Below are 13,428 nucleotides of genomic sequence, written 5' to 3'. Positions count from 1 at the left end.
CTGCAACGTATACATCAACACGTTGTTCATAACTTACGACAAGTGCACAATTGCCAAATTAGCACGTAGTTCATGTCTCTTTTCCTAGATGACTCTCAAAGTATTTTTAAAAATTTAATAGTGCTTCTTACTTCAAATATAAGTACTGTTTTCTAACAATAGCACACTGTGTTTTTATTCGATTCAATGGGCCACATCCCGCAATTTTGATTTTACGTTTAAAATTATGCAGCTTATGAACACGATATTATTGTAATGGTATTGTATTTTATGTTTCAGATATCGTCAGGAGGATGGACTTCACTATTTAGGACTGCAATACTGTATACAGAATCTTTCATTATGTTGAGTGGTCTCCTTACGGCCTACAATTTTACTAGCGAATTGGATAAGAAGAAAAGTATTAACTTCTTAAATAAACTTACATGTCGTTTCATCAGGTAATCAATCTAACGTTTTTTTATTTTTACACCGGACACACCTAGAAATTTTGTTTATTGATTTGTTTAGAGTTTCACTTTTCGTTACATAAAACGATAATCATGCTTCTTTTGCTGTATGGTTGCGAAATTCTCGTTACTCTGAGGGAAGAAGGCAGAATGAAAGTGTTGAAAACAAGATCCTGAGACGAATATTCGGTTCTAAGAGGAACGGCAGCGGGGAGTAGCAAAATCTTCATAACGAGGAACTGCATAATTTATACCGTTTACCAAACATTTGTTAGGCTCATCAAGTTCCAATTGAATAGGTCATGTAGCCAGAATGGAAAAACGTAGAACGCTTTTAAAGCTTTAACTGAAAATCCAATCGGAAAACGACCTTTAGGAAGACCTAGGCGCCAATGGGAGGACAATATTTAGACGGATTTTGCAGAAATAGGATTTCAAAGTAGAAACTGGATCCAATTGGCTAAGGATAGAAGTCAGTGAAGAGCTTCGGTGAATTTACTACTTTTTAAATAATAGTTGTATTTAGTTTGTAATAAACAAAATAGTTTTAACTTACAGTTATTAAAATTAAATAATAACGTTATTTAAAAAGTAGTTCACAGCAAACCAAAACAACATGATACGTAATCAAATGCAGTTGAGATCGTTCTTCTAGTCGCTGCCTTAACTTAGATTTTAGGGGACTTGTTATTCCGGCAACACTGTAATTTCTATAGATAGCAACACTGAACATTCTTCAGATTCATATTTTCTGTTATAGAATACCATTATCTATAGTTGTGGTAAGTTGCATTTTGTTATCTCCTTTCACTTATGAATAAACAAGCAAAAGAAAAATGGTAAATTTTGTATTATTTTTAGTAAGGCAGACTCTTAATAACTCTGGAGTGGTGAAAATGAAGCATGCTTATACGTAAAATGAAATGAAATATTTCAGTTTAACATCCCACGTTATGACCGTGGCTAAGGTTGACAGATGATTAAGGCAAGTAAATGATGATGGAAGATTTCCTGAAATAAAATTGTGGGATGAAAAGGGAGTACCCCGAGAAAATTCACGATATTGTCCACTACAAACGTTCTTGCCCCATGATCGAGCCCAACCCCCACGCGATAGTGATAACCGCTTTACCCCTGAGCCACCGTGCCCCCCAAAATGCTCATAATCAAGAAATTTTGCTGTGAAAATGATAGATGTGTTGCGAAGAATTTTCATAATAGGGAAATAATAATAATAATAATAATAATAATAATAATAATAATAATAATAATAATAATAATAATAATAATAATAATAATAATAATAATAATTATTATTATTATTATTATTATTATTATTATTATTATTAATATTATTATTATTAATATTAATATTATTATTAACATTTTTACAAAAGAATTATTGGCGAGGGACGTCAGTCATTTTAATGTCTTCTAAATTATCTTTGCAAAGGAACTTTTGTTGTTTTTCATAACTTCAAAGAATATGTATAATTCTTTCAGATAGTATAAAGATCAAGATATTAATACGAATATCAAGATTACTTTTTTCTAGAAAGTGAACCGACAACTTAAGGTGGGATCCGAAGCACATGACCTTTCAGCGAGAGTTGAACCTGGGTCTCCCTCACCAAAAGCACGTACACTACGTATGGGGCTATAGCTACGAGAGAGCTATTCAGTAGAGTTTAAGTAGAGATAGAGAATTATAATACTTACTCAGAACGTATGTGGAGAATATTAACGCATTCTTTTTTAAATAATAAACATGTTTTTAAAAAAAACGTATTAATAAGATTTGGTTCTGACATTTTACAGATTGACTCCCAATCTTCTAGCCGTAATTTTATTTTCAACGTATCTAGTCAATTTCTTTGGTTCTGGACCACAATGGAATTTAGTTGTGAGACATTACTCAGACGTTTGCCAGGAGTCTATGTGGAAGAACTTATTGTATATTCATAATTACTTTGGATTTGAGAACATGGTAAGTGAAGAAAGTATTCATTCTGTTGTATTTTAGTCATTTTCGAGTAAATTTGTATTATCCATAGATTTACTTGCTTCTTAGATTCTCCCAATAATTTATACACATATTTTCTCATATTCTAATTGTTAGTATTTTCGTACTTTCTGAAAAATGTTTTCAGTTGCAGGTAGAATGTATATAGGATAACTTCGGCAAACAACGCCACCAATTCAACATATTGTTCTGGTGTTCAAGTGTTTTTATATCTAAAACCGTGCAAATTATATGGAAGATGCAGTGAACCCTCCGCTATAATGCAATGAGAAAACAAAGATCCTACATATACAATGTCGACCACAATGCACTGAGAATCGGAGTGAGTATGAGATGGCGTTATTACCAGACGTGTCGGCAAATAACGCCACTTGCTTTACAACAACGGAAAGGTGTTGGAATCGTAACGAAATACATTCTGAACACAACTAAACAATATTCTTGGCAATGTGCTATGTGCTACCTGCTTTGCTGGTACACAAAACTTATAGTCATCGTACATGTCATTAACCGGTAACTCTTGTGATGATTGCGAACCTCTTAACATAACAGCTGCAGTTATATGGAGCACTACTCATCGGAGCCAGACAACAATGCACAACCAGCGTCACAAAATGTTCAGAAGCGACATTTAATAATGCTGTCAGAATCACATAATTCGTAAATCCAAATCTTGCATTTAATACATTGAATCCACATTTAAGACCCCCCTGAGATCATAGTAATATCCTCCACAGTCCCCACGGAGCATATTTCCATCCTTCGTCTTTCCAGAGGATGCTTGTTACTTCGTGCCGGAAGAAGTGAAAGGGCCAGCTCTTGCGAATAGGTCGGCATAAGTCGGTGTAGCATTAAGTACTCGCTTGCTCCCTTTCTGTGCCAACATTTTTAGGCTACTGTTGTACGTTAGTTATAGCCCTGCATTTAATCTACATTGTAAATAAGTTCAGGATTGTCACAAAAGGTTCATAGCATCAAGTGTATTTCCCAATAGCGTATACAATTCGTTCACATAGTTCTGTTAAAACGCATGAGTTTACCATAGCTCAAATTCTCCTCCTTTCTGCACACGATATTTGAGTGTCTTGCCATGAAAGCATAAAACTAGACTTTTCCGGCTCTACCACTACGACAAAGAAAAAGAAACTTAACACCAGTATTAGTTTCGATTAGCGATTAGATAGAGTGGCGTTATTTCCCGACGCGATAGTGGCGTTATTTTCAGAAACAATAGGCTTTGTTTTGGCCATTATTTCTATACCAAGAATAGCGGTCCTGCATATTTTATCTATGTCATAATATTATGCAAGTACGGCCCTATCAACGCATACCTTTAGTAAGAGTAAAATCTCACTTTTACCCAAACAATTCACTTACCTAGTTTGACACACTAAAAATTTGCGAGCTGTTTCCTCTGCTCCTCGGCTGTCACGTCAACATTTGTTCACCGGTTTCTCTTTACTGACGCTTGGCTGACCTCTAGTCTTTGTGTCTACAAAGACAACAGACATCGTTGTTTATCACACACTCATAAGCGGTCACCTTACGAACCACGTGTTTATGCTAGCACTGTGGAAAGCTTTAAATGGCGTTATTACCCGACTGGCGTTATTTGCCGAAGTTACCCTATATATTTAGCGGACGGTCTAGAACTTTCTCCAAAATTATCAATATGGATTCAGTGTATGTACCATGAATAAGATTCATCTCAGTCCTAATTCTTCTACTGAAACCAGAAGTAGTACCTACAATTACCAATATTGATTATTACATGAGTAATATTTGTAAGAAATAGTGAGAAACTAGTTTCGATATGGATTCACTGTCTGAAGAACAGGTTCTATCTCTAATCTTATCAGTCTATTTTCAAGCAGAAGTTGGCAAGAAACTGGGTTTGATATAAATTCAGTGTCCAAAGAACAGGTTCTATCTCTAATCTTATCAGTCTATTTGGACGCGGAAATTAGCGAGAAACTAGTTTTGATATGGAATCAGTGTCTGAAGAATAGGTTCTATCTATCTATCTATCTATCTATCTATCTATCTATCTATCTATCTATCTATCTATCTATCTATCTATCTATCTATCTATCTATCTATCTATCTATCTATCTATCTATCTATCTATATCTATCTATCTATCTATCTATCTATCTATCTATCTATCTATATATATATATATATATATATATATATATATATATATATATATATGTATATGGTTTCAGTACAGAAAATGCATAGTTTAAAGTTTACCACAGTTTCACAAGGTGAAACAAAAGTAACTTTTTTAAATGTATGACTACAACAAAATAAGTATATACATCAACATTAGCATGCGCCAACAATGAACTGGCTCAATTATCAGCTTACCACAAACCTAGTTTTTCACGAATAATTACTAACTAACACAACATTTTCACACCTTTGCCTAGTGTCTCTTTCCGTTTCAAAGATGAGGACGAAATATTTAGCGGCCAACAATATTCGTGACATCTCAGTTACAATTGTTACGTTATATCCAAACCTTAGCAGCACGAGTATGTGACAAAGGAATGCAGCCTTGTACCAAATACGAGTAACTCTCCAGTAGCATTTTAAAAAAAAGAAAGAAAAAGAAAAGAAAAAGAAAAAAGTAGAACATGTTATAATTGGCCACCTTTAGTTTCCATTGGAAATTGACTAGCTTATAAAAGTTAAATGTGTTTTGAAAGAAGAAAAAGGATTATACAATAATTGGGACAGAGAACAGGGTGGCTCAGTGGTAGAGTTCTCAATTCTGATGTAAGGGTTTCTGGTTCGATTCCAGGTCATATGAGTTTGTGGTGAACAACATCGTGTCCGCGAGTTTTCTCAGGATCTTCCCATTTCCTCCGTTCCGTTTTCCAAGCAGCAAACTAACGTCGAAAACAAGTGTGTTTTGTGGTGTAAAACACCGTAAAATATACCGAACAGGACGTGATTTACACGTCTTTTCCATGTGAAACTATCCGGCAATATGACGTGATTTTTATGACGTCTTTTACACGTCATAAAATGACGTGTAAATCACGTCTTTTTCACGTGATTTCCACATGTAAATCACGTCTTTTTCTTGTTCTGCAGGCCCTTCATGTGGCTTTCGGTGGCAGGTTGCGGCTCTCGAAATGAGGCAGCGAGAAGCAAAGGGGTGTAAATGACATTTGCAATAAAGTATGTATATCTCAAAAATATATTCTCCGCAGCTAAATGTGCAAACTGGATGGTGAAGCTCGTCACCGTCCACTAGAGGGTCTACCCATTAAGTGCTCTAATTATCCTGAAGGGTATAGCCGTGGAACGTAAAACTATAAATTTCACACAATATTTGTGATACATTAACTCTAATTATCTATGTATTTTGGTTGGAGCTTACTATCCTTTTATATCAGAAAACTATACCAAGCACGACCTATTTGGTTAAACTTAAGGTGAGATGTGAACTACTTCTTGGATCCGAAATAATCTGAAAGCATCTCTGCCACTAACAGCACCTGATTTAAGGCCTCGGACGTGGTTTGGAGCCCACATTAATGGTAATCGTAATCCAGATATCGTATAAGAACATAAATAATAATAATAATAATAATAATAATAATAATAATAATAATAATAATAATAATAATAATAATAATAAATTTAACGATTTGCTATTTTCAAAACTATTCTTTTCAGTTTTCATCTTGAATCTGTGCCAATAGTGCTGGCCTCATCTAGTTAAAAATGCTCTCACGAGATGTCAGCATACACTGGTAGGAACTGTAGTGACATCTCACCATCGAGAATGGTACTAACGTTTAGTAGCTTAGTACGTTTCTAAAATTTCACTGAACCTTTATTTAATTCAAACGTAAGGCAATTTTGGTAATACAAACTGGACTGTGGAGTGGGCGGGGCGACCGGGGCAATCGCCCCGGGCCCCGCGACCAGGGGGGCGCCGGAACAACAAATCAAGAAAATTCATGGAATTCAGATTATGTTGGTAAATGATTTTTTTTTTAAATAATGATGATTGAGATATTTTAATAATGATCCGGGCTACGGCTAAGTAAAATTTATTTGTTTCATATGGACAACAAAACAGGCTTAATGCCCACTTATAGTGTCGTGTACATAGTTATCTGACATACACTATTATACATAAATTACTATACATACCAAATAAGTATTTTAATTATGTAGAAGTTATGGCCTGACAATTGTTTTGAACTTGTTTTCGGACATACTAAATACATCTACTACATGAAATCTAATCATTTCGTTATATGAAGCACATATTCTCCATACAGGAGACTTACGTAATATGTTAGTTCTTGCTTTTTTACAATAGAATGTCCCAGTGTTTGCTGTTCTATTCTTACATATTGGAACACGTAATAATACTTCTGAAACTAATTCTGGACAGTCAATTTTACCTCCCAAACACTCATCTTCCTTTTTCCAATGTTTGAAAACTAAAATTGGTTACTCAGTCTTCACAGGGGACATACTGTGAGTAGAAACCTGTTTTCTTTATGCAAGCATTTTTAAGAATTTAAACTGTATATTTTCTATTGCATCAATGTATTAGTGACATTTGGTGTCAAAACAGTACAGCAGTACTCTAATTTTGATCTGGGGCCGCGGTGGCTCAGTGGTAGAGCATTCACCTCTGGTGCTTGGGGTCCCGGGTTCGATCCCAGCCCATACCAAGTGAACTTTGTGGTGGACAAACACCTTGTGCGTGGGTTTTCTCGGGGTTCTCCCGTTTCCTCCCACTTTCTTCATTCTACCATTTCATTCATTACTCATCATCACCGTCTCCTTTAGCCTAACCGGCATAATCGTGGGACGTAAAACTCAAAGATTTCATTTTCATTACTAATTTTGACCTCACATACGAAAAATATAACCTTATAAATGTTGATTTTTTGTAGAAATCCTGCCCTATCCTATAAATTAAAGCTAGGTTTCTATATGCACTACTCCTTATTGCGTCAACGTGTTGAGCAAATATTAATTTGCTATCAAATATAACTTATAGATCTTTGATAGTATTTGGGGTAGACAAGAAAGTGCCACTTAAACCTATATATTGTATAGGTAAAGTTAATTGGATTTTCTTTCTTCGTGAAAGATACAGATTTACATTTGAACACATTCAGGATAATTTATTCTCACCACACCATATTTGAACTCTCTGTAGATCCTGTTGAAGTTTTATGCAGTCATCAGTTGATCTTACTTTGGAGTATAATTTGAGATCGTCGCCAATAAGAACTTGATAAGTTTTAATACACAGAGAAATATCATTAATAACAAGAAGAAACAACAGGGGACCTAGATTAGATCCTAGAGGGACTCCTGATAGAGCATTGAACTTGAAAATGACCAATAACGTAAACCACCAAGATTATTCAACTGGAATTCTCTCCACCCCTCTCTGAGAAGAGTTTTTACCTTGAAATTTAACATTTGTATCGTTAATTTACAACCTCATTTGTTACGATAAAAAAATAAATAAATAAAACACGAGAATCAGACTCACACACAAACATTTGCTTATGTGAGCCATTTTCTATCTTTTCTTTATTCTTTGCATAAGAAATAAAAAAAAATCGCAATATAGAAATAAGTGCATTGAATTAATTTACCCGACACCGGAAGATAGACATGACTTCTGGAAGTCCGAAGTCCTGTCATTTCTGAGTGCAGGGTACGTTAAACTCTATTAATAAAGGGAATCTAGGAAGTCCGATTTCCTTTGGAGAAGTAATAGCAGTTACTAGTAGGAAATTTACTTGTTAATTTCTGTAGCAGTTAATTTTTCCTTATCCTTTTAATTTAGTCCATTTGTATATTGTTAGTTTATAATTTAATATGTTTATGTATTTTTATGCATATTCTTTAATATATTTGATACGCCCAATATATTACATTTTCTTCTTTCTTTAAATAAATAAATTAAATAAATTATTTATATGTTCACTGCTTTTATTATGTTGATGTGTATCAAGTTCAAAATAAAAAAGAATAGCACTCGATTTCAATAATTCAAAACTATGTTTTCATTAACTTTTGTAATTCAGAACCATGTTTTCATTAACTTTTATGTTTTAACAACAAAAGCCATTCACTTTAAAAAAAAAAAATTGACATAATACCAACTTCTTTTATCTTACATTATGATCTTACATTCCATATTTAAATCTAGGAGTACAGAATAAATTCTGGTTGTTTTTCGTAACACACTGGGGAAGGGTGGTGGCTGGAAATTCTCGCCCAAGCGCTTACAACCTACGCGACGGCCCTGAATACAAATACATTTCTTCTTCTTCCTGTTCAATTTCCTTACTTTCCTTAATCGCTCATATAGTGTGCGAAGTGGGTCTGAATAAATAGGGGACTACTTGTTTCGAGAACCAGACCGGAGAATTCTCGTTTCAAGCAGTGATGTGATGATTTCAGAATTCTGCAGGAGAACAAGGAGTGTGAGTGATAGTAAAATGTATGCAATGTATTGTTACACTCATAGAATATGTTAATGTTATATCTATGTTGTATTTGTATTTGAATTAACAGAACAGCAGAATAAAAATAAAATATAGAATATAAGATCCGCACGAACTTATGCATCAACCCAATATAATATTTCGTTAGCATATTTATATTTCACACACACTCCATTATACACATCGACGTAGGTCGGCATCACATTATGGTAACATACAGGTATAGATAAGATCATATTTATACATGGGCCAACATGAGCCAGTGTCCCGCGAGAAGGTTTTGAGGAGCGACAATTTTTTTTTTCGAACAAATTTAGTTTCATATTCTCGTGTTTCTTTTCATTTTATAGTCAATTTTTGTCACAAGATAAGACCTGATTCGAGGGAGGAGTTTCAAATACTTACCCGATGGTGTTTGATCATTTATGTCCAAAATTATAAAAACGTAGGAAACCTTACAAAGATATGAAATTTTTCCAATCTTAAATGACATAACAGACGACCCCTGAAGAGGTAACATTATCTGCTGCTTATTTACATTTATGCTATAACAAAGGCGTCATCTGGGTAGGGTAGCAAGAGGCAATTGTCCTCCCTTGAGTTTCAGAAAGACATGCTTTTTAATAAATGTCATTTTACTATACTAATAAAAAAAAACATAAAACCTTATGTCGGTGTATAATCTTGTTCCTCCAACCCCTAACAAAATTTGAAATGACGATACTGCGCTGTAGTACTGATCTAGACAAGAATATTTAAGTTCGTATTCATCTACCCAGTTATTTACTCAATTCATCAGATTTTCCTTCTAAGGCATTGGTTCTTAACTTAATTCCAATCACGACCATCCATTTTATTAGACTATATTCTCTTCTCTCATTTCTGATTTGTAATAAGCTCGTGTCGGATTTTTAATATACCTATTGCGGAGATCTCATGATATTCATCCATTTCTATAATACAGTAGAATCCATTTCTAATATATAGTGGATACAATAATTTTCCTAAAAGCGAATGGGTTAAAATCAAATTTGGTCAGTTCATTGATATTAGAAATATCGAATCCGATCCGTCATACTATTTCAAAATGGAGGCTGTTTGAAAATTTTATAACTTCATAACTCCCTTAATGTTTGGTCATATGACAAAAGAATAAAGTAATTTCTAAAAAAAAAAAAAAAAATGGACAGTTGTTTAAAAAAGTTAATGAGTATTTTAATTTTGGAGAGGCCACGACTTTGAGTAATATCCTGTATTAACACCCTAATTATATTTATCTCTTTCACTTATCTTCGCGACCCCTATAAAACCCTCTCGCGACCCAATTAGGGGTCGCGACTTCCATGTTGAGAAACCGTGTTAAGGAAATTTAGGAAATTAGTTTCATGATTCAACAGAAGAGTTTTAAAAGTATATATTGAAGAGGAATCAAATCAACCACAATTTTTGATATTATAAAGTTCGTTTGCTATTGTCTTGTACTGTTCCTAGATGTGGTTGAAGCATTAGCTCTTTTCGTGATCTACTGGTAGTGTTAAAGTGGTCCCGCGTAGCGTAGTCGCTAATGCTCTCGTCTTTGGTGCGAGCAGTCTCGGGTTCGATTCCTGTTGGGGACGCTCAGTCGAAAAAGTGTAAAAGCTTTTTCAGGCTAGCCATTCTGAGAGGTTTTCCTGAATTTCCTTATTCACACCAGGCAAATGTCTCGATGGTATCGCACGGTATCTCAGCAGTATCCCACGCCGCTTCTTTCCTTCCCTTTCCTTGGATAATGTGATCCCCAAAAGACGTCATTCCTCATACGTGACGCATTAACATGACCATAAATGCCGAAAGCCCAGAAATCTAATTCCTAATCCTAATCCTGGTAGTGTTAAAAGTTCAAGTGAGCGACGAGAGAGGAGTAACTCAGAGGTTCGAAACAGCAAACGCGCGTGGGACTCATTAGCAAAAGTCCTCTGAGAATCCTCAGTACGGTTGCGCAAGAAACATGTGTATGTGTAGGCGTGTGTGCTAGTATAATGGTATCTTCGTTGACGAAAAGGCAACTTATTGGAACTGCATATGTTTATTGACCCAGCCGCAATCACAAAGAATATTTTCTTAAAGTGAGTGAGAAAGTGAAAAAGGGAGCCGGACAACCGAGATTTGTTCCAGTATCTTAAGTAAAACAAAAATGATGCTTTCCCCCCCAAATAAGAGAGGAAACAACATTGCTCGTTGAGTATGTTATTGTAAAACAAATAATGTTTGTTTCGTTAACTATGAAATTGTCGGGAAAGATGCAAGGTCCAGAGGAAAAAGGATTAAATTTGTTAGGGAAGGGAAGATCTATCGCATAGAATGTTTGGCCATTCGACTGATCCTGCATGAGTGTTATTGCTTATTGAAGATTTTTTAGAATTTCCACAAGAAAGCAGTTTATTGTGGTCAGAAAAAAAGAAGAATTTCAAGTTCAGCTTGAAGCTGTTCTGTTTGATGGTTCACCAGGTTTAGACTCATGATAGATACGCTTGTGGGGAAAAGACTTTTCTGTCTACTGCAATATATCGAATAAACGAGAATAATTCCTGCCCGTTATGAAGAGGTTACTGAAACTTTTGGGGGAAGGAATGACTGTTCGCGTCCGTATCTGAGAGTGTCCGTAAAAGGGAGGGCTTTGTTCCGTAAGAGAACATATATTTTTGCCGGGACACGAAAATGTGTCCGTATTATAGAGGTGTCCGTTCTTGAGAGGTGTACGTTAAGGGAGGTTTCACTGTAGTGCATTTGGGCCACAAATGGCGAATGAACTTACCATTCGCCGTCACTTTTTTTTTTTTAAAATTTCAATCAAGTGACAGAATAGCAAAATGAATCCTGAGGACACCGACCAACATTATGTTGAGACGATTTCCTCAGGAACAAACTGGAAGTGGATCAGCGGAAAAATATTCATGCCGTTGGAATCGAGTTAGGCATACAACATACTACTGTCGTTCAACAGCTCGTACAATGGATAAGGTGAGAAAGTTTAACTCACGGATGCCACATATTAAGTTGACACCAACCAACAAGAATCACCATCTGGAGATGTGCAGTTCTCTGAGTGTAAAGAGTGACCGGAAAAGTTCCCTGCATTGGATTGTCATTTTTTATGAAAAACATATTTGCTATGATAATTGTAAGTGGTCAAGACAGTGGTTGGACAGTTTCCTAAGCCCTTAGAAGATGTTGTGGCTGATTTGTTGATCTATTTTGACCTCAACCATGATCTATCATGATCTATCATGAGAAGGCGAAACTATTACTGCGGATAGTTACAGTGCTGAACTCCGCGAAATGTACCACAACTTTACACGCAGGCAACTAGAACTGTACAGAAGACACAGTGTGCTCATGTTGCATAGGAACACACGCGCAAATGTCGCTCAATGAACGTAGCAGATTCTCCATGAGTTGTTGTATGGAACCTTCATCATCCACCTTATTCTCCTGGTGTCTCTCCCACCGACTACCATCTCTTCCGGCATCTCGAGCACCCCTTGAGAGAGAAGACATTTCTGGCTCCATCGCATCGCAGACTTCAGATTTCTTCCGTCATGGAATCCTATCATTGGCTGAGTGATGATAAAGGCGTGGCTGATTTTGATTAACCAACTGTTGTGGTTTCCATTATTTGACCTTTGAAAATACAGTAACAAAGAAAACTTGTACCCACAAATATATATATATATATATATATATATATATATATATATATATATATATATATATATATATATGAGGAGTCATCAGAAAATAAGGTTACAAAGCCTACAGTGAAGCATGTGTATAGTATTTCCTACAACCAATACAGCTAACAGATAGCATATACTGTACATTAGGTAATTTTTCGACATAGTCTTCATATCGGTTAAGACATTTGTCGCATTGTGGGATGATTTTGAAAATTACCTCCTGGTAAAAATCCTGTCCTTGCATGTTCAGCTAAGTTGTCACGAAGTGTTTCACCTTCTCGTCTGAAGCGGAGAGACGGCCTCGTAAATGCTCTTTCAAATGCGGGAACAGATAAAAGTTGCTTGGAGCGAGATCCGGGATGTAGGGAGGGTGGTCGATGATGTCAGAGCGAAACTGCTTCAATAGCGTGGTGGTCTTCTGGGCTCCTCGTCGGTGATGTTTTCACTACCAGCCGCAAACTTTTGACACCATTATACGACATGCTGACGAGATATTACAATCTCTTCTTAAACCTCTACCAGCTGCCAGTGAATTTCAGCCATGGTTACATGTTTCGCCCCAAAGAAATCGAATAACTGAGAGATCCCTTTACGAGACCAGTTTTCCAAAAGAATCGCCATTTGTGTTTGTGTAGCACCGTAGGTGGCGGGTGACTGAAACTCTGCATAGTTGCCAAATTCATGTATTAAAATTACCACGTATTCTCCATTCCTCTATAACAGACGAAACT

General features: G+C 35.7%; 1 protein-coding gene across 2 annotated transcripts in view; it reads left to right on the top strand.

Annotated features, from left to right (window-relative positions):
* The window catches only part of LOC145670236 (nose resistant to fluoxetine protein 6-like), a 158,032-nt gene that overhangs the window by 103,806 nt on the left and 40,798 nt on the right, over positions 1-13,428 (top strand). For both annotated transcript variants that reach the window (XM_081738632.1, XM_081738631.1), the window contains exons 7-8: positions 280-440; positions 2,268-2,436. In XM_081738632.1, coding sequence (XP_081594758.1) covers positions 280-440; positions 2,268-2,436 — 330 coding nt within the window. The remainder of the gene's footprint in view (positions 1-279; positions 441-2,267; positions 2,437-13,428) is intronic.

The sequence above is a fragment of the Thermobia domestica genome, chromosome 14 (genome assembly GCF_964235325.1).
Source record: "Thermobia domestica chromosome 14, izTheDome1.hap1.1, whole genome shotgun sequence".
Classification (NCBI taxonomy): Eukaryota; Metazoa; Arthropoda; class Insecta; order Zygentoma; family Lepismatidae; genus Thermobia; species Thermobia domestica.
This window is presented reverse-complemented; position numbering and strand designations above follow the sequence as displayed.